Consider the following 21,982-nt stretch of genomic DNA (forward strand, 5'->3'; position numbering starts at 1 on the left):
GCTGACCTTTGATTTGACCCTCCAAGCCATATACGAGCTATCTATGGCATAAATATATAATTTGGAGAAACTTTTGAGAAATAGGAAACAGCTTCAGGTCTCTGATTAGAGATCAGTGATACTACAAGCATATGGCTGCACTGATTATAGTTTGAATAGCTGTTTTAGGTTATAATACACCATAAGATTAAAAACTATGTTTCTCATCCTGCTATAAGTTTTGTCGACTTAGAAAACAGTGTACATACAATTTAATCATTTATGCAGATGAAAGAGTGTTTATTTGTTTACTTATTTATTTCGAATTATCGAAAAATCACAAACGATAATGAAAGTAATGGCGCACGCCCCCTGTGGCAAACAGGTCTCACTACAGCTCCTTGCACTACAGAAACACCCCTTGGTGACGTCATCGCGCCCGACTGGCCAATGACGTTCCTCTTTTATCGGTTTGAATTGAAGCGGCAAGATGGCGGCGTAGGCAAGAGAAACTTCAAACGTATCAAAACAAGGTTTAAAAAGGTACATTAATGGTTTTATTTAATTTATTTTTTTCTATTGGAAAGTGTATCTAAATGTTTATTAAGGTATGTTCACAAAGTTTTTAGGTTTATTTAATTGTGTTGTGTGTCATATGTGTGACAGTAAAAACGTTTTCATGAACAGTCAAATAAATAAGTAAACAAATAAAACAAATAATTAAATAGGCAAATAAAGTAGTGACAGTGACAAATATAAGTGTCTTCAGCGTGTCAAAGAGAGAAAAAGAGGTTATAAATGTGTAATTTTTTTTTAATTAATTGTATTTTCTTATTATTTGTGTTAAAAAGCAGTGGAGAAGACAATGGAGGACAAGGAAGTGAGATCTTTGAGCAGCTCTCAAGAGATCAACAAGACCTATATAATCTCCAGCTTGACAAGCAGATCTGATGAGGCGTCCAGTGCTGGTCGTCTGACCCTTCAGAGAAGAAACACAAACAGCAAACCCACACCGACTGGTGATCAGGAGGCTTCAGAAAACGCAGAGAACCAAAATCTGGAGAAACGGTTAACTTTGCAAAGGAGAACAAGACCAGGAGGAGGCCCTGAGAAAAGCTCTTATCCTCTGACATCTAGTGTGCCCGAGAAACGAGCATGGACGTCTTCGAAGGTCCTGTCTGAGCCAAACAACCGAACAGGATCTGCATCTCCTGTGAGGTCTGCCAGCCTGAAAGAAAGAGGAGTGAAATCCAGCATGAAAGATCTCACCAAGCCACCAGTAGGCACACCCGGGAAGATTACAGAGAAAGCCCAGAGCATTGGCAGACAGCACAACGCATCATCAACCCCAACCGGGAAGACCCAGTTCCAGAGAATAACTCTGAAGAAAGACGTTTTCGAGAAGCTCTCAGCAAAAGAACCTGCGAGAGCATTAACCTCGAAGCAAGCAGCTTCTGAAAAGCAGAAGCAGTCGTGCTCGGAATCCAGCGGCGCCCCGATTCAAGGTGCGGGCGATAAAAAAGTTGCGGTTATCGCTCAAAACAGGAGCACGATATCTGTTGCAATGAAAAAGACTGCGAATCAGCTTCCAGCAGCTTCGAAGCCTCCTGTGTTTGAGACCCGGGTTTCAGGGAGTCAGGCTGCACCTTTATCGTCTAAAGAGCTGAAAACGGAGAACAGCGCGGTGACTGTCGCCGTCCGAGTACGACCACTGAGTCACAGGTAAACACATAAATAAATAAAGAATTGTGTTGCAGATTCCTGAACCGTTTTGTCACCCGGAATCGTTCGATTCTTTATGTATTCCAGGGAAAAGAATGAAAACGGACGGCAGATGATTTTCATGGAGAAGCACGAGACCGTAGTGCAGCATCCGGACACGAAACAGACGTACACGTTCTCGTTCGACTTCTGCTTCTACTCGGCCGACGAAAACGACCCGACTTTCGCCGGCCAGCAGACGATTTACGAAAAACTTGCCAGACCGTTACTAGAAAGGGCTTTCGAAGGATTTAACACCTGCCTCTTTGCATATGGGCAAACAGGCTCGGGGAAATCCTACACGTGAGTGAGATGTCTTTCAGGGCAGTATGAAAGTCTCACGATCTGAAAGAAGCTAAATATATAATAAATATAATACAGAAGTCAGTCTATTAACTGAAATTCTTTAGGATTCCATCCAAGCACAAGATATAGTCAAGTCAAGTTTATTTCTATAGCGTTTTTTACAACAGACATTGTCTCAAAGCAGCTTTAGAGAATTTAACAGTGAAGGTGAATGGTGTGTATTTATCCCTGATGAGCAGCCATGGCGACTGTGGCAAGGAAAAACTCCCTAAGATGTTATGAGGAAGAAACCTTGAGAGGAACCAGACTCAAAAGGGAACCCATCCTCATTTTAGTGACATCAAGAGTGTAATTATAGTCTTAAAACAATACAGAACACTGGAGAGTGAGAACTAACATGAGCACTGGAGTGTGTGATTATGAGTAATGATCTTTCTACAGTCTTATACAGTCATTTAGAGCTACTGAGCAACTCATAAAATAGCTCAACATTTGTGATCATCACAGATTCAACACCAGCTTCTCCATGCCAGAGCCTTTAAACACATAAAGAAGTCCAATGTCAAGAAGACGATAGAAGTATTGATTAGGCGTGTACACAAAATTCACGGTTGGGTTAAATTTCGGTGTGTTTCGGGCGAAGGAATGCAGTAATTTAGCATAAAATCGCTTTCCGTCTTTTATTGACACGGTTTCTTATTATTAACATTTGCGATCTTATACATTTTGAGAAAAAAAATCAATTAAATACATACATAAATAAATCACTTTCGTTATATTGATTTAATCGATAAAATTGCCACAAATGAAATCAATTTAATCAAATTAAATAGAAAAAATTTAACAAAATACTTTACATTTGTTAGACTTCATTTGGCAAAAACAGATGTGTATATAAGTGTGTGTGTGTTTTACATTTAATATTTAATTTTCTAAAGATATTTTTTACTTACTGTTCTATTTATTTCATCATACTTTAACAAATGTTCTCATTCTCGCCATCCGGCATTCATTCACTCCCTCGATATTCTCAGGATTTTCTCCTTTTAAGAAAAATTCTTGAAACTGGAAATTACGGAAAACACTACAAATCGAGTAGCCACTGTGTGCGAGGCGGAGACTAAACCAACTTGCGATCCACCACCTAATACGTTTGCGAGGGAACTCTGATTGTAACTGTGTTACGCACGTTAAACGGATTGCATTCGGTACACGTGTGCACCGAACCGGAAGCCCCGTATCGAAACGGTTCGGTACGAATACGTGTATCGTTCCACCGCTAGTAACAATATTTACAATGTCTTTTTTTTTTTTTCTTCCTACCAGCATGATGGGTTTTGGCGAGGAGGTCGGAGTCATACCCCGATTCTGCGAGGAGCTTTTTGTAAGAGTGTCCAGTGCCGTCAAAAACGACGTGAGTTGTTTTTCTGCAGAAAAGATCACGCCAATGATTCGGATGTAACCGTGTCCCCAGAGGCTCTGCCCACAGAGCGACTTACACCTTTTTTTAAGCGCTGCTGTTCTCCTTTGTTTTTTTGTTTTTTTTTCTATTTCCTATCTATTTTTGCCTTCTTTTCTTTACTGCTTTCTCTCTTTTAATTTTTCTTTCTTTGTCAATTTCTGTTTTTTTCTTTTTTCATCTTTTGTGCCTTTCTTATTCTTTCTTTCTTTCTTTCTTTCTTTCTTTCTTTCTTTCTTTCTTTCTTTCTTTCTTTCTTTCTTTCTTTCTTTCTTTCTTTCTTTCTTTCTTTCTTTCTTTCTCTTATCTTGTTCTTAATCTTTCCCCTTCTATTTTCTTCTTTTTATATTTGTTCCTTTTCTTTTTTTTCCCTTTTCTGTTGTGCTTCTTTTCTTTCTTTCTTTCTTTCTTTCTTTCTTTACCGCCTTCCTTGTCTCATTTCTTTCTTTCGTTCGTTCGTTCATTAGTTTGTTTGTTCTTTCCTTTCCCTTCTTTTATTTAAATGTCCTTATTTCTTTCAAGGTTTTGTCTTTCTTTCGAGCTCCAATGTCCTTTATTTTTTTTCTCTTTCTATGCTTTCTTTTGTTTCTGTTGTCCTTTTTTTGTTCTTTCTTTCTTTCTTTCTTTCTTTCTTTCTTTCTTTCTTTCTTTCTTTCTTTCTTTCTTTCTTTCTTTCTTTCTTTCTTTCTTTCTCTCTTTCTTTCTTTCTCTCTTTCTTTCTCTCTTTCTCTCTTTCTTCCTTTCTCTCTTTCTCATGCTTCTTTCTTTACTTGCTTTTTTACACTTTTCTGATCACAAGCTCCCACAAGAGATTTTGATTTTTTTTTACTTTATATGGTCAAATGTTTGTGGACACTCAACCGTTCGATTCATACTGGGTTTTTGAAGATCTAGTTCCTATTTGCTGTTATAATAGCCTTCACCCTTCTGGAAAGATGTTCAATTAGATTTTGAAATTTGGAGAATCCTGCTCATTACTAAATGTCAGGTACTGATGTAGGATGAAGTGAGGAGGCCTGGGGTGCAGTCAGCGTTTAAGCTCCTTCCAAAGATGTTCAATATGGTTGAGGTCAGAGATTTATAGCAGGCCACTCAATATCTTCCACATCTTCCAACCAATATAAAGCATATCTTCATGAAACTGGCTTAAATGACAATAATATAGTGATTCTATATATTTAATTCCAGCTGACATGTCATCTGGAGATGAGCTACTTCGAGGTGTATAATGAGAAGATCCATGATTTGCTCGTAGTGAAGGACGAACAAAACCAGAAGAAGATGCCAGTAAGTAAAGTGAAGACAAAAATTAACTTCCTGTTCAATTCAATCCCACTCTCTCATCAATACCTTTTTCCTGTTTGCTTTAGTTGCGGGTGAGAGAACATCCAACTGACGGGCCGTACGTGGCGGATCTTTCTACGTAAGAAATCCTGATGTGTGAATTTCTTTCTTTTTTTTTTCTTTTTTTTGCTGTGTGTAATTAATGCTTGATATCTTTGTGAACAGGAATGTGGTCACTTCATATACTGATGTGCAGGTAATGTGTTGGTGTACTGATTATTAATTCACACTGTGCGCAATAGACTTTTTCTCACCTGCTTTCTCTTTATTGGCCTTTAATTAAAAGAAAATAATTTTTATTCCTTTCTTTAAATTCTTTCATGTTTTTTGTTGATCTCAGGCTTGTTTGTCTTCGTTCGTTTTTTCTTTATGCCTTTCATCGTTTTTTCTTTTTTGTTCTTTTTTTGTTGTTTCGTTCTTTTATGCTTTCTTTCTTTTAAGGTTTCTTTCTTTCCTCCTTTTTTTCCTTCTCTCCTTCCTTCCTTTCCTCCATTCCTTCTCTTTCCTCTTTTTTTCTTCTTTTCTTTCCTCCTTTCTTTGTTCTGTCCTTGCGTTTCTTTCTTTTTTTCTTTTCTTTCGTTTCATTTTTTTTTTCATTGTTGAATTTTCTTTTTCTCTTTTTATGTTTTTTATACATTCACGCTTCACTGTCCTTTTTTTTTCTATGCTTTTTTTGTTTTTCGTTTCTGTTGTGCTTTTTCTTTTAAGGTCTTTCTTTCTTTCTTTCTTTCTTTCTTTCTTTCTTTCTTTCTTTCTTTTATGTTTTATATCTTTCCTTCTTTAAAGGTTTCCTCACTTTCTTACATTCTTTCTTTCTTTCTTTCTTTCTTTCTTTCTTTCTTTCTTTCTTTCTTTCTTTCTTTCTTTCTTTCTACTTGCTTGAATTCTTTAAGAAAGTTAATGAATGCAAGATGATAGTCTCTGTTTTCATACTCCCCTTCACTGTATGCACTTTCAGACTTGGCTTGAGCTCGGAAACAAACAGCGCGCTACTGCTGCTACGGGCATGAACGACAAAAGCTCCCGGTCTCACTCTGTCTTCACTCTGGTCATGACTCAGACTAAGGTTAGTCTTTAATTATAAATTCTACTAAAAAACGTTTCCAGTGTTTTCTTTTGTCACAGGGGTAAAAAAAAAAGAGAATAAAACACCCCACAATGCATTTTAATTAGTGTCGTGTCGGTTTGTGTGCAGACAGAATTAGTGGAAGGCGAAGAACACGATCACAGAATAATCAGCCGAATCAACCTGGTGGATTTGGCTGGCAGCGAGCGATGCACCACTGCTCAGACCAGCGGGGACCGGCTGAGGGTACGCTGACCGTTCCGAAGTACTGCACTGCAGTTTTTATGAATTTCGAATTCTGAATAAAAGTACATTTCGCCTTTCTTTGTCTCATTAGGAGGGAGCAAGTATCAACAAGTCTTTGCTAACTCTGGGGAAGGTGATTTGTTCGCTCTCTGAGCAAGCTCAGGCCAGAAAGAAAATCTTCATCCCATACAGAGAGTCAGTCCTGACGTGGTGAGAAAGGGGTTTATTGTTTGTACATGCTAGTATTCTCAGTTTGTATAGAAATATAAGCTCCCTGGCAAGGACAAACTTACATTTATAAAGAACATTTTCACTTTTAATCACCACATTATCTGTGTAAAGCTGCTTTGAGACAATGTTGATTGTTAAAAGCGCTATAAAAATAAAAATGAATTCAATTCAATTGGCTGGTTATGACTAGAGGTTGACCTATTATAGATTTTACCGATAGCTACATTGGATTGTACTGGCTGACAGCCGATTAATCAGTTTAGTTTTTAAAATGGATACCGGATAAAAAACAAACATAACATTACAATAATAAATATAAAAGAAGCATTATAAATAATACATATAACAGCACTCTTCGTGCGGTGCGCAGTCTCACTTGTAAAAACAAACAGCACAAGGCATCAGAGTTTCGCCTCTAGAGGCCGCTCTTGTAACAACAGCGGACCTTCTCAGCCGATTTAACAACGGATGCAACCAGGAAAAACTATCAGTATGGATTTTTGCTGATGGTTCCAGTAATCAACTAACAGCGCAGATTAATCGGGGAAAACCTCTACTCTGGATGTTGTCAGCATTTAGAGATTGCCATTTTAATAATTAACTGCAGGCAATGAATGCTTTAAAAGCAATGTTTATTTGCTCGTTATTTTCCACACTCGCTAATGCATTTTGAAATTAAGTTAATTTTCATTTGTTTACTTAAATGCAGTTAATGCACTATAAACTAACATGAATGAGGTACAGTTTACACGTCAAAACAAGCACGCTGTGTCAGCGATTCACCTCTAGAGACCGCTTTCATACTGCATAATGACAGCGTATAATGACAGCACAGATGCAACCAGTCAAAACTATTGGTACCGATTTTTGCCGATAGTTCCAGTAATCAATTATCGGTGGCAATTAATCGGCAAAAGCGATGAATGAGAGGTCGACCGACTGAGGAGAGAAAATTTGTTGCCTTGTTCAGTTCTTCAGCATGACCAACTATCCTCTTAGACCTCTAAGGATTATCGTCATTGGTAAGAATTTGACCACATGGTCACCTCACGAATACAAATGAAAAAAATCTACTCAATAAAATTGGACTCAGAGCTTTTTCTTTTTACTTTTGTTGTTGATGTTAATTCATTGTGAGTTCTAAGTTTAGACAAAGTCCTGCCTCTGACCTGGACCTTCCCTAAACAATGTAATTGCCTAAACAGGTTATCTTTCTGACATACAGGTTATTGAAGGAAAGCTTGGGCGGAAACTCGAAGACGGCCATGATCGCAACACTGAGTCCAGCCATGAGTAACATCGACGAGAGCCTGAGCACTCTGCGCTATGCCCAGCAGGCTCGCCTGATCATCAATGTCGCCAAGGTCAATGAGGATAACAACGCCAAGCTGATCCGAGGTCAGTGCGTCCACGCATTCTCGCCGGTTTTCGCCCCGATTACACTTATGGGAAGTTTATGTTACACTCAGTAGAGGGCAGTAGATGAGCACGATATGTACCTGGGTTGTATGCATGTCTTGTCTTTTGCATCGCCAGAGCTGAAATCAGAGGTGGAGAAGCTCCGGGCGGCCCAGATGAGCTCACAGGGCATCGAACCTGAGAAGATGAGACAATTCCAGCAGGAAATCTTCACCCTGAAGTCTCAACTCTCTCAGCAGGAACGCGAAATGGCCGAGGTGCACAGGTAGGCCCCGACTTTCATTCTACTGGAATCAAACTGGTGTCACAAACTGGTGTCACAAATGTGTTACTGTCTCGTATTAGAACGTGGAAGGAGAAGCTTGAGCACGCCGAGAGAAGGAAGCACGAAGAGACGAAAGAGCTCCAGGCTGGTGTTTTCCGCCTATTCTAGTTTCCAACAAAGCTCTTTATCAGCCTTAGAATGCAGCATGCTCACATATTCCCCGTTTTCTCCCCCTCTCCCCTCTCCATATATCAGCGTGTAGGCATCACATTTAAAGTGGATAACCGGCTTCCTAACCTTGTGAACCTGAATGAGGATCCTCAGCTGTCAGAGATGCTCTTATACATGATTAAGGAGGGGCAGACCAAGGTCGGAAAGCTCAAGTCTGAGTCGGCCCACGACATCCAGCTCACCGGGGCTCTTATTGCTGATGAACATTGGTAAGATGCCATAATAAAACAGCATAATACCCCATTTTGGTATCCGATGCCTTGAGTTCCACAAGGACGTCTGGCTATTGGGAACTTTTACTGTTGATTTAAAAAAAGAAAAGAAGATTGGTATCTGATTGGCTCACAAGTTTTCGCCTTACCTCCCTTTGAAATAAATCTCTCAGGTAGTTAGTCTTTTAAATATACAATGTAGAAACATTTCATTCTCATAAACCGACATGTACAATTATAGATATTACAATCTATAATAAGACTTCAATTGAATTGGAACTTTGGCTGTACCCCAGGTGTCCTCACTCACTCCTACAGTAGTACCTGACTTTACTAACACTCTTGTGGCTGAATGAGCACAAAATCTCCACAAGCTCCTTCAAAGTAGCTCGTCTATCAGGTATCTCCATAACCGAGGCAGATGCGATTCGCATCTCGACACATAGCCAACGATACGATACATCAAAGAAACATATGAAGCGGTTACCAATGCGATACGATTCACCCCATTACGATACAATGCAATACCAAATCCGATTAGATTTCAACACAATGCAATTCAATATGGTAAAGATACTTAAAAAAAAAAAATTAAGAAAAAAAGTAAACAAGCTTCAATGAAACCAGACCTTCTTTTCCTGTTCTGTCTTCATGAATATGCAGCTCTACCTCTGCCATGTTAATCTGTATTCTATGCGATAATATTCACGTAGCAGCGGTGGTTTTGAGAGAACGCGCTCGAGAAACCGTTTTAACGAGGAAAGATCAATCTACATAGAAAATATTGGTCACAAACTATTGGTCACTTTTTAAATAATAAAAGTGAAACGCATTTACTAATAAATACATAGAAACAAATCGGGTTTTTTTACAGATGCAAACACGTTTCAAACGATGCATCACATCACATCTTCCCGCTCATCTAAAGTTATCTAGAATGAAATATATGGAAAGGTGAACCAAATTAATTATTTCCTTCACTTTAACTGAAAGACCCAAACATGTTCCAACTTGACAATGCCCCTGTGCACAAAGCCAGTTCCATAAAGATATGGTTAGCATGGGTTAGAACAGTGGTCCCCAACCCCAGGGCCGTGGACCGGCACTGGTCCGTGGGTCAGTTGGTACCGGGCCACACAGAAAGGATACATATAACTTACATTATTTCCGTTTTATTTATTATCTGATTCTAAACTGTTTTATTTCGGAAAAAATGGCCGGATTCTCTCTGCCACATTGGTCTATGACTCACTCTTGATTCATGTCATGATGCTTCCTACAGCTCACCTACATTAGTACTTGAAGTTACTAACGCCCTTGTGGCTGAATGAGCACAAATCTCCACAAGCACACTGTAAAATCTAGTGGAACCTCCTCCCAGAAGAGTGGGTTTTTTTTTAATTACCTTTATTACCTATCTTATAATCTTATACTCAGGTGTCCACAAGCTTTTGTCTGTATAGTGTGTAGATAAAAAGTCTTTAGAGGATTGAACCAAATGTTTTAGATTAATCAATGGCTTTTTGAGTATATCCTTTCGTTTCTTTGGAGCTCTTCTTTTATAGATTACATTCTTCAAATTCTTGGTATTTATTTCTTGTGTGACGTTATGAGGCGGATGTGATATTTAGATACCAATGACACCAATTCTCTCTGAAATGTAATATACAATTATTAAAAGAACTCAGCATTCGTGTCCTATTTCTCTTTCAGTGTTATCTCCAACTTTAAGGGCACAGTCAGCATCACCCCCATGGAAAGCGCCAAGACCTTCGTGAACGGAAACCTCGTACTCGAAACCACCATCCTGCACCACGTAAGAGAAACGATACACTGTCGCAATCACAGTCTCGGTGTATAACATTTAGTTCAGCTTTCATCGGTTATTACCACGCTTTATTCAGGGCGATCGAGTGATTCTCGGAGGAGATCACTATTTCCGCTTCAACCACCCGGCCGAGGTGCAGTGTGGAAAGCGAGCGTCCTGTTGGAGCAACGGAGATGGCCAGAAGGATTTTGAGTTTGCCAAGAATGAGCTACTTTCAGCTCAAAGAGCTCAGTGAGTTCGTAGATGTGTTTTAAATGTCTTTTGTCCATTTTAGTTTTAATTACTTTACAATTTGATACCGTTAGGGGGCCAGGCACCAATCGTAATTTTGTTTGGCTTCTTCTTCCTGCTATTCTTTATATTCTCGTTATGCTTGCTCAGAAGTGTATTGCAGCCCATAGAGCAATTTGGTCAAATCTTTCTTTTCTGATTGGGTTTTGAAGGAACATTTTGTCCAAATTTGGGCTGCTACTATTGTAGAGCCACCATTGGAAATAATTCAGAAGAATGCTTATGGTCATAACTGGAGGTCGACCGATAGTGGATTTGACTGATACCACTAGTTTGGATCCTACATGCTGATAACTGATTAATCAACCGATAGTACTGAACTTTATTAAAAAAATAAAAACTCAAAACAGTACTGAATAATTAAAATGTACTAAAGAAAATACATTAATATATTAATAAAATAATTATATAATTAACATTTTATAAATAATAAATATATAAAATATAGCGCTCTCTGTGCAGCGAGCAGTCTTAGATGCAAAAACAAACAGCACGTGGCAACAAAGCTTTGCTTCTAGCCGCAGCTCAGGTAATGACAGCAGACCGGAAGCAGGAAAAAAAACTATTGGTATGGATTTTTTCCTGCCTATTAATTGGTTGATCTCTAGTTTTAACCGTTTTTGAACTGTATCACCAAAATAACAGCAATCCTTGAATCCCTGGTATATTTTCCACCATCTTTGACCAATTTTTCTAATCATCATCAAACTTGTCAGACCTCATCTTCAGAATTAAGCTTCACAACATTTTGAATAATCAAAACAGCTTTTCCTGAAATGGGCAAACAAATTTCGACAGGAATTTTATTATTTTTTGTCTAAACTGTTGTTCACGAATGTTAATAATAATAAACTGCGTTATTAAAAAACTTGAAATCTGAAATTTAACCAAACCATGATTAAACACAAACTGTGTTTGTTTTCTTCCACGTCATATGTTTTTATCTTCAGACTAGAGGCAGAGATCGAAGATGCCCGACTGAAAGCCAAAGAGGAAATGATGCAGGGGATCCAAGTGGCTCGAGAAATGGCGCAGAAAGAGTTGTCTGACCAGAAGCTTCACTATGAGAACCAGATCAAAAACCTAGAGAAAGAACTTGTACGTTAAAGCCACTGTTCATGAGCAGCACTAATGCAATGTATAGACACTTGTCTTTCTTGAATATAAGAAAGATTTATTTATTTTTTCTTTAGGAGGAAGAGAATGAAAGAAAAAGAGCCGAGGAGCTTGAGAGGCAGAAGGTCGCCAGCAAGATGGAGGAACTGCAGAGCGCAAAGTCTTTCCTAGAACAAGAAATGAGCATGCACAAGAAACGGTTACAAATGGAGGCACAGGCTGCCAGACAGGTACCATAGCTCTGGAACCATGGTCGCAATGAAACCTGAAACAGCTTCCAGGGTAGAGGGCAGAAATGTAAAAAAAAAAAAAAAAAAAAAGGTTTTTTTCCTAATATTAAAAATGTTACTTTAACCAACAGGCTATGGTTGATAACGATATCCGTCATGCTAAAATCCTCGAAGCGCTGGAAGCAGAGAAGAGGAAAATTGCAGAGGATCTCACCAATATTCAGAAGAAACGTGCCCTGAAAGTGAACCAAACTCCAAAGTCTGGTAGGTTAAATGTCCCTTTTATAGCATTATAAATTGGATAGGTGCTTGAATACTGACTGTGGGTGTAAGTCCTGGGTATGTCGTTTTCTGTATCAAAATTGGTGTTATAAATTCAAAACCAACACCGTCAACTTATTAAAATATGACCTGGCTACAAAGGTCATTTTTTCTGCTGCTGTTTATGACCTAGCCGTATGTATTTGTCAGCGCCGTACTGCAAAATATTATCTTATCTAATACCAGAACAAATATATTAAAATCACCAAACTTCTGGTTATGTGACATTTCTATGTGAAAACAATATGTATTACACATTGTCTCCCCATTCGCTGTTATTGTTACCTCCATGCTTCTGGGAAGATGTTCCAATAGATTCTGTGGAGATTTGGGATTATTGAACCACATGAGCTTTTGAAAAGTCATGTGCTGATGTAGAAAGAAGTGAGGAGGCCTTGGGTACAGCCAAGTTTCAGCTCTATTGCAGGCCATTCAAGCTCTACCACATCTTCCAACCCAAGTAAAGCATATGTTAATGGAGCTGGAGTATTGCTATGCTGGATCGGATTTGCGTGAAGATCAAGTGGAGGGGAAGTTTAATGCCGAAACATCCTATTCAATTATGTGCCACCAAGTTTGTGGTAACAGCCATATTATCCACATATGGCTGGAAAAGTAATGTGTCCAAAAACTTTTGGATATATATTATTACTATTATTATATCGATTATATATACACTAAATTATGTAAAATAAATAATAATAGCAACAATAACATTTAATAAATGACCCACTCTGAAAGTAGTTATATATGGGAGCGATCCGAAGGTCATTAGTTCAAATCCCAGGCACACCAAACTGCCATCTCTGGGCCCCTGAGCAAGGCCCTCAACCCCATAGCTGCACAGTTGCATGAATAAGATCAAACGTAAGTCGCTTTGTATAAGACGGTCTACCAAATGACGAACATAATACTTTAAAATATTATTTAAAACATGGAAAATTGATCATTTCCCATCTCATTCCGTAGCTCCTCCACAGTGGGACGCCATGAAATTGTCTCTCATGATCGAAGAAGCGAACAAAATCAGCACCAAATTCAGGAAACACACAGTGTTTGGCAGGTTTGTTTATGAATTTTTTTTGTCGTCTTGTCTGGATTTTATTTAGTCACCGAAAAACGATAAATTAAATACCCTGTGTTTTCACTCCTTGGCAGGCATGAAGTATCTGAGGCCGGGAACGTCGGAAGAAACCCCGAAACGCAGATCCAAGTGCAGAACATGAAATTGGGCATCTCTACCTTTTGGAGTATGGAGAAGTTCCAAAGTAACTTGGCTGTCATGAGGGAGCTCGAACGGGTATGTAGATGTGAAAAATACACTACACCATGCAGTGGATTGATTATGATTGTTCCATGAGATCAGAAGTATAAAAATACAATTATACAATTATATAGTGCATCTCAGGCCTCGCCCTGTCCACCTACATCAATACTTGACTTTAGTATCGAGCACAAATGTCCACAAGGACAATCTGGTGGAACAACGTCACAGAAGAATGGAGGTTGTTATAAAAGCGAACAGGGGCTAAACACGAAAAACGTTCTAAAAGGGAATCATGGGAATCTTTTTCATAACTCAGCTCAATTTTATTTTTTTATTTTTTTATTAAAGATCATTAGTTAATTTGCTGTTTTTAAGATTTCACTTGAAATATGGTATTTATTTGGTTTTTTTTTATTACTCCATCGATACATATTAACCACGTTCTTACAAAACAGGCTGCAAAAACTCTCGTCATACATTTTGTTTAGCATACAATTATTCATTCGATTAAAAAAAACGCGACTGTTTGTTTCTCTTCCGTATTAATTTCTCCTGATTGCGTTGCTTGTAGGGAGTTTGCGCCTCTAAAGATGACGACGATGTGTTTTACGACCCCAACGACCACTGGGAGCCTGATATCTCTTCAGCGTCCACGGAGTCGTCTTTTTCTCGCAGAAGGTACTATTATAATTATTTTTTATCATTTGTACAAAAAAAGGATTGGGTCACTTAACTTCTCCAGCCATATGAGGTTCTTTACTGAACAAAGTTGGAGGCACAGTTTTGTCTATGCACAAATCGAACTCCATAAAGCTATTTTCCAGATGGGTTGGAGGATCTTGCTATAGAGCTCTGACCTCAACCCTAGTGTAGACCTTTGGGATGAATTGAAAGCTGACTGCACCCCAGGACTCCTCACTTCCTCCTACATCAATACCTGACTTTCCTAACACCCAAATTCATCTTCCAAGAAGAATGAAGATTATAATAAGAGTAAATACGAACTAAATGTGGAATTTGTAATTTCCTTGCCAATGATTTGTGGTTAAAAAGAAAAAGAAAAAAAAAGAAACAATTTTTAGCCGTTTGGACTGTACATAAACATCCTAATCCTGCTGCATTTATTTATTTTTCTTCCAGGAGCCGGAGTTTGCTGAAGAGCAGGCGCATCTCTGGGAGACTCTATGAGATCCGAGTTCACCCCATTCAGAGTTTAAACTGCACTCCCTCAGAGCCCACAGGTTGGACACCTCACTGTGTTTTTTGCAGTCTGATGTCAAAAAGATCTGACGAAATGCTTATTTTAATATCCCCAAAAACAACGTTTTCATGCGTATCATTGCACAGAGGGGAAAATAATAATAATAATTCCGACGTCTTCCTGTCGTGTGTTTTCTTTTTCTTCTCCAGGCCTGATTAGCATGAGCAAATCCCCTGCTTATAACTCCAGCAGCTCGCACTCTACGTTGCCCAGCGTCTGCAAAGATCTCATAGCTGCCACGGTTTCTTGTTTACGCACGAGGTCGTCGGCAGAAGAGAGCGAGAGCCTGGCGGACAAACTTGCGCTGGACCTATTGTCCGTTTTTAACGCCGCAAACTCCATCGCAGGCTTGTACGAGCAGCTGGATGACAACAGCCAGGAGAACTGTAAGCTTTTCTTGATTTAAACGATCATACAGTGTTAGTACATATACTATATGTTCAAAAGTTTGTGGACACCTGAGCATAAGATCCGTATGTGTTTTTTTTTTTTTTTTTTTGTGATCACTCCACATATAAAGTCGGGTACTAATGTATGAAGCCTGGCATGTGTTCCAATTCATCCTAAAGGTGTGAAGACTTCTGTTTAGAAGGGCATGGGTTTAAATCTCAGCACCACTAAGCTGCCAGCTCTGGGTCTTTGCTGATGACTGAAAATGTGTCATCATTTTCTTAAGCCTCCATTTTCAAAATGTATCCACTTTGGAGGGCGTTTTCAAAAAAGCTACGTTTGACTGAAACGCAGAGAAAAATATGCGTTTTCAAACCATGGCAGTACATCGCCCCATACCGTGCGACCAAACACATGGAAAACATGCGATATTCTGATTCTGACGCACAGTACATACGAGATTGCATGTTATAGTTGGAATAAAATAAAAAAACATTATTTCGGATGTTAATCTTTCGGGAATTCTGCTTATTTGAGAAAATTATGGAATTTTTTTATTAAAAATTTGTAGGAACCCTGAAGGCATTTCACACACACACACACACACATATATAAACAGTTTTGAGAACCACCACATACGGTTGGAAAAGTCAGGTGTCCAAATACTTTTGTCTGTACAGTGTATGCACGCTGAGGACTTTAGCCATGTTGTATATTATACTGTCATCACTATTTGGATGTTCTGTGCATGTGTGTATGTGTAGTGTTTGCTTGCAACACCGAAGCACTGAGTCATCTTGTGAGAGCTACATCAGCTATCGAAAGAGCCGTGTTCATTACCAGGCACTGGATCTCCAGTGTCACCTGCAGCACTCAGTCAGTCTCCCAAACCATGGAGGAGCTCAAGAGTGAAGTGAAGAACACAGGAGGATATTTTCAGCTCCTTATTCAGGTACATGCGGAGAGCGAGACACTTCGACACATGCCTGGTAAAAACAGTGCAAACATTTTACCATTATTTATGTTCTGGAACAACATCGAGCCTGTTAGAAAGCAACGCTGTGCCCTTTCACCGCACCAAGAGTAAAATTGCGGACATCTTTTAGCCAGCATTACACAAGCAGTGTTAGTTTGGATGATTCGAGGCTCAGATAGTGGTTGAATACAGCAGGTAGATTCAAATCCCTACTGAGAAAGTCAGACATGATGGTGCCTGAGAGGAACCGACACAAACGAAAGGGGAACAATCTGATTCTGGGAAGATAGCAGGGTTATAAATCATACCAGGTGTAGAAAAGAAAAAAGAGCAAATAGGCGTCCCAGGATGAGTGCATACTTTAGCATTATAAGAGTAGAGGTGCTGAACATAATGCAGTTTTTTATTATTCATTTATCTGTTTATTTATTTTATAACTGATGTTGTGTTTCTGCCGAATAAATTATATGGGCAAAAGTTTGTGGATTCAACCACAAGGGTGTTGTAGGAGAAAATAAAAAGCACTGGGGTGCAGAGTTTGTCTGTCTGTCTTTCTTTATTTCTTATTCTAAATCTCTTCTTTTCTTAATTTTTTTCCTTCAATTTCCTTATGTTCGTTCGTTCGTTCGTTCGTTCGTTCGTTCGTTCGTTCGTTCCACATTTATTTATTATTTGCTGTTATTGTAAACTCCACTCTTCTGGGAAGATGTTCCACTAGATTTTGGTTGTAGAGATTTAGCCACAAGAGCTTCAGCCATCAGTACTGATGTAGGAGGAAGTGAGGAGGCCTGGGGTGCAGTCAGCTTTCCAAGTCATCAATATATTCAACATCATCCATGCTATGTATTTGACACTGGCTTTGTGCATCGTGCTAAAACAGATTTGGGTTTGGAGTTGAAGTAAAGGGGAAAATTTCTTCCGTCTAAGAATGATAACAAACGTGTATGAATCGTGTGCTCGTTTTTGCGAAAATGTTAAAAAGTCTGAAATGTTTCTCCCTAATTCTTCAGGGCTGTGAATCCGAAATCTCCTCCATGGTGACCGAGGCCCAGAGGAAGATCATTAGGAGTACGGGCGCAGCTCTGAGCGCCACTGCTCACCTGGCAGCAGTAACCGGCATGCATCTTCTTCTGCCTCAACACGGATCAGACACTATAGGCAAAGTGAGGTTCTGTTTGTTACTCTGTGGTCTTTAATATCTTCAGCTCTGTATTTTGACTCGTTCTCTTCCTTGTTTTTGCTCAGAGGACTGCCGGGACGTGCGTGCGAGAGGGAACGTGTCGAGGTGTGAGAGCTCTTCAGGACGAGGCTCTTTTTATCAGCCGAGAGATGCTCAGACATGCTCAGTTAGCGCAACCTAGAGCTCAGGTTCCTTTTCTAATATTAAAATTTTAACCTATTGTTAAAAACTTTCCGTATTTATGTTCGTAACAACGATTTGATTGGTAACGTTCGCTGCATCTCTTTTGCGTTCCAGATTTTGCAAAGCCTTAAGGTGAAAATGCAGGAGGTGGCAAAGAAATTGCAAAGCTACATCCACTGCACCACGCGGGTACGTATCAGTATACAGGTTGGCGCATGGAAATGGGAAATTTTTAAACAAGGAGTTGATTCGGGCATCGAAAATTGTTTGGAACCAGTACGACTTCATATAGAACCCCTCGACTTTAGTTGTAATGAGGGTTTCTACGCATTTTGCCGTTTTCATTGATTTCCAGGTCTGGATTAGTATTTAATTTGGATTTTTTTTTTATATTTGTGTTTCCATTCTATTGCCCTATTCGGTTTTCTAAAACATCAAATTTTCCCCCCTGCCATTAATTTACTTTCCTCTTTGAAATGTCACGGCAACGATAAAAAAATTTGTCATTGTTTTCACAGTATGCGATGCGCAAATGCAGTTTTCAAATGTACCTACTTTGAGAGCATTTCCTGTTTTTTTTTTTTTTTTATATACATCTATAAAAATTTGACTTGATTTGACAACATGCATCATCGCCGTTTTGAGCTGTTTCTTCAAAATGACACCCTCATGTTGTAATCGCATGAGCAGATGGGACAATCGTGGCGCTGAAATCTCCTTTGTGCAGCAATCACACTAAAGGAAGCAAAGGAAAGGGTTTTGAACGAGCTCACGGCGGTTCCAAACATTCCCCGACACCGCAGACTCGCCAACTCCCAGTTCCTCAAATTCCAGTATCCCTGCGCCACCATGTACAAACAGCGAAAAAGGCTTTACACCGAACATTGTACTGTACAGCGCTTTTGCGGACACCGTGCTCAGTCTGGCTTATCGGGGACGTCTCCAGCCGCGCTGTCGTTAAGATAACACACGTGTCGAACCAAACATCATCTGTCACCTTTTGTTTCAAATTCAGCAGGGCTTCATTGTTCTATTCTTTCTCCTTCGACGCTGGGACACAAAGATTAGACCTTACAAATGCATTCGGCGTCCATTTCCGATCGGACCCAAGAATTTATAGGGCAAATGATATCCTTGGCAACAAGTCGGCCGAAAAAGGTTTCTGATTAAATATCAAAAGGAAGCAATTTTTTAAATAAAATATCCATTTAAAACTTTGAATCTACAGTGTATGGTCAAAATAACTAGGAGACCCAAACTTGTTCCGGCATGACAATGCCCCTGTGCACAAAGCCAGCTCCATAGAGGTATGGTTCATAGGTTATGGAAAACGTGGAAGATCGTGAATGGCCTGATTTAGAGCTCCAACCTTAAACCTGTTGGGATGAATTGGAACCCTGAGTGCACCCTAGACAACCTCTCCATCTACAATTTTTTATTGTAGTGCTCGACCAATAGTGGATCATTGACACCGATAGCTAGGTTGGATCGTACTTGGCAATAGCCGCTTAATCAACCGATTTAAAATCATGAAAATGTGCAAAAGGAAATAAATATCAATATATTATCTAATGAATATAACTATATAATTCATAAATTTTACCTAGCGCACTCCGTGCAGCTTACAGTCTCGCACGTAAAAACAAACAGCACCCCTTATCAGTGATTCGCCTCCAGAGGTCGCTCTGGTAATGACAGCTGACCGTAAGCCGAAAAAACTATGCATGTTTGTAGATAGTTCCAGCAATTGACTCTCGGTACCGATTGATCGGTCAACCTCTATAATAAAGCCTTTGTGGATCATCTTCCAAGAAGAGTGGAGGGTATTAAGAGCAAATGGAGACCAAATTTTTGTCAGAAGTGTGGAAGTAGACTGTGAAGTCTCCAGCAGTAAAATATTAGTTTGTTTCCTGCTCCAGGAGAAGCCCGACCCTGCGGAGAACGATCCAGAGGGATCTGACACTGTCCAAATGGGCCGCTTGAGAAACACAGCCTCCAAGCTCTTTCAGCTAAACCACGCACTCCAGCAGCTTCACTCCTCCTTGTCCCTCACTCTCAGAGGTATTGTATGTTATCCTGTACTCGTGTGTCTGTATACTTTTTTTTTTTTTTTTTGTATACACACCGATATAAGATTAGATATTTGTATATTCCTCCACAGGCAGAGGCAGCGACGTCACGCTTCGGTCATTTAGAGACACAATCCAGTCTCTGACCAAGACGGTCAGCGACCTCGTGCATGGACTGCCGAGACAGACGGACGTCCGCTCTGCCGACGCCCTTCAGCTGCCATGTTTAAAGAGCATCATGGACGCACGAGATGACCTCCATTCTGCGTTGTGCTCTCTAGCAGAACTCTTTGACGAGAGCATCGAAGAAAACTTGGAATCCACTGAGATCCAAGAAGGCCCAAGAAACCGAACCGTTCCGAAAATAGTGTATTCGCTCTCCTCGGGGATCAGCTCGTGCTCCAGGGACGTTCGCTGGGTTTGATGTCTCAATCACGTAGTGTTCCTTAGACTGGGCTTTGAACACTAAAGGCTTTTTTAATCTGCTTAGTGGTACTGTAATAATAAATGCACAAATATGTCTAGCTTTTTAATATTATTTTACACATGAATGTGCTTGTGTGGGGTTCATAATATATAGCCTTTATTTTCCACTACGTACTTGTTCAATATATAATATAGAGGAAAAGTGGTTTTTTTTTTTTTAGCAATAAGGTGCACTGGGCAATCCCACATAATTTATATTTCCCGTTAATACAACGTTCTTGCGCTTTGCACAAGCGTTTTCCGACGCCTGGCGTTTCACTTTGACGTAATAATAATCATGTAATAATTCCTTTTTTTTTTTTTTTATAATAAAGACATTTCTCTTCCAGAAGCTTCCAGGAGTTTATATTACTGGTTGGTCATTTAGTTCAATCAAATTTTATTTCTATTGCACTTTTCACAATGTACAGTGTTTCAAAGTAGCTTTACACAGATAATATGGCGATAAAGAATGAATAAGATGGTTCTTTATGTGTAAGTTTGTCCCTGACTTGCGTGCCGGAGGTGATGTGGCAAGGAAAAACTTCCCGAGATGGCACGAGAAAGAAACCTTGAGAGGAACCAGACTCAAGAGGGAACCCATCCTCATCTGGGAGGCACTGAATGTCCATTTATTACAAATAAACGTGTTTAAAATTTTTTTTTTTTTTTAAATGTTGTGGGGTGCAGTGATGGTGATCAGATGCAAAGTGGAGTCCTGTGTCAGTGTAACAGACTGTTGACATTAACTACAGTCCAAATCCTCAAAGCTCCTGTTCTTACTCTGTAATTTCATGGATCCCTAGGATGAGAATGGATAGTGAGAAACCATTCCTGGGTGCACAAAGTGGCCAGAAAATTCTAGAACACATTTTTTTTTCAAGTTTGTGTATTTATCCTTGATTAACTGTGGCAAGGAAAAACTCCCTTTGATGTTGTGAGGAAGAAACCTCGAAAGGAACCCCGACTCAAGAGGGAACCCGTCCTCATTTGGGTGACACAAAAAGCAAAATAAATTATTAAAGCATTTTAAACACTAAAAAGTGAGAAATATGAGGTGGTATCAAATACTTTTGAGATTAGCTTTGTTTACCAGAAAGTACTTTATCTACATTTACAATCTTATCACCTTCAAAATAGTTCACAGCCTTTCTTCCATGTCAAAAATGTGTCCTGGAAGTTTAAAAAAAAAAAAAGGTCAAGCAGCTTCTATAATTCGTGCTGCATCTTCACAATGGTGTCAAAATGGTGACCTTTGAGCTGGATCTTAATATTTTAGAAGATGGTAAAGTCCATAGGAGCCAAATCTGACAAGTAGGGTGGGTGTGAAAATGAGAGCATGTTGTTTCCGGCGAGAAACGTGTGAGGTGTCAGGATGCTCATGTGGTCTGAATAGCTGACTTCTGAAGATCTGTTTGGATGTTATAAAACTAGTCTCAAAACTTTTTGATCCCACCTCGTATCATGAGCACTCCAGTGTGAGATGATGAGTAATGTCCTTTCTTCAGTCTTATACAGTCAGTTGGAGTTGTGGAACCAGGAGCTCCTGAGCAACTCCTAAATTAGCTCAACATTTGAGATCATTATAACTTCAACACAAATTGAAAACCAGCATATGTTATTTAGAGTGTTGATTAAGATTAAGAAGGTTGTTTATTCTCATAGTTCAATGTCTTGATCTCAGCCTGTCGGTTCATTTGGGCCATTAAGCTGTGCGGTGATATTTAAAAAACTCAAAGCAAGGTGAGTGGGCTCCAGAATTCTTGGCACACTGTGAGCTGTTGTGGGAACAGGATAAGATATTTTTTTCTTTTAATGAGCCATGTCCCGAGATACGATTTTGAATAACATTGCTCAAACTAGCAATATAAGAAAAAATGCACAAC

At 39.4% G+C, this 21,982-nt stretch overlaps 1 protein-coding gene across 2 annotated transcripts; it reads left to right on the forward strand.

The window, feature by feature from the left end:
• Positions 1-434: 434 nt before the first annotated feature.
• Positions 435-20,445, forward strand: kif14 (kinesin family member 14). 2 transcript variants are annotated; one of them, XM_083557731.1, is made up of 30 exons: positions 435-522; positions 831-1,701; positions 1,789-2,043; positions 3,373-3,460; positions 4,694-4,792; positions 4,876-4,928; positions 5,015-5,045; positions 5,808-5,915; positions 6,045-6,161; positions 6,253-6,371; positions 7,618-7,790; positions 7,929-8,076; positions 8,157-8,220; positions 8,332-8,516; positions 10,233-10,335; positions 10,424-10,578; positions 11,589-11,736; positions 11,832-11,984; positions 12,116-12,248; positions 13,275-13,368; positions 13,464-13,605; positions 14,144-14,250; positions 14,713-14,813; positions 14,983-15,219; positions 15,988-16,175; positions 17,210-17,362; positions 17,445-17,567; positions 17,677-17,751; positions 19,482-19,623; positions 19,724-20,445. In XM_083557731.1, the coding sequence occupies exons 2-30, from the start codon at positions 845-847 to the stop codon at positions 20,053-20,055; spliced, it is 4,683 nt and encodes a 1,560-aa protein (XP_083413857.1). In that variant the 5' UTR covers positions 435-522; positions 831-844; the 3' UTR covers positions 20,056-20,445. The 2 variants fall into 2 exon arrangements, with proteins under 2 accessions (XP_083413857.1, XP_083413858.1); XM_083557732.1 differs by having other exon boundaries at positions 446-522; positions 834-1,701.
• Positions 20,446-21,982: the final 1,537 nt, after the last annotated feature.

Source organism: Silurus aristotelis (genome assembly GCF_946808225.1).
Source record: "Silurus aristotelis genome assembly, chromosome: 13".
Taxonomy (NCBI): Eukaryota; Metazoa; Chordata; class Actinopteri; order Siluriformes; family Siluridae; genus Silurus; species Silurus aristotelis.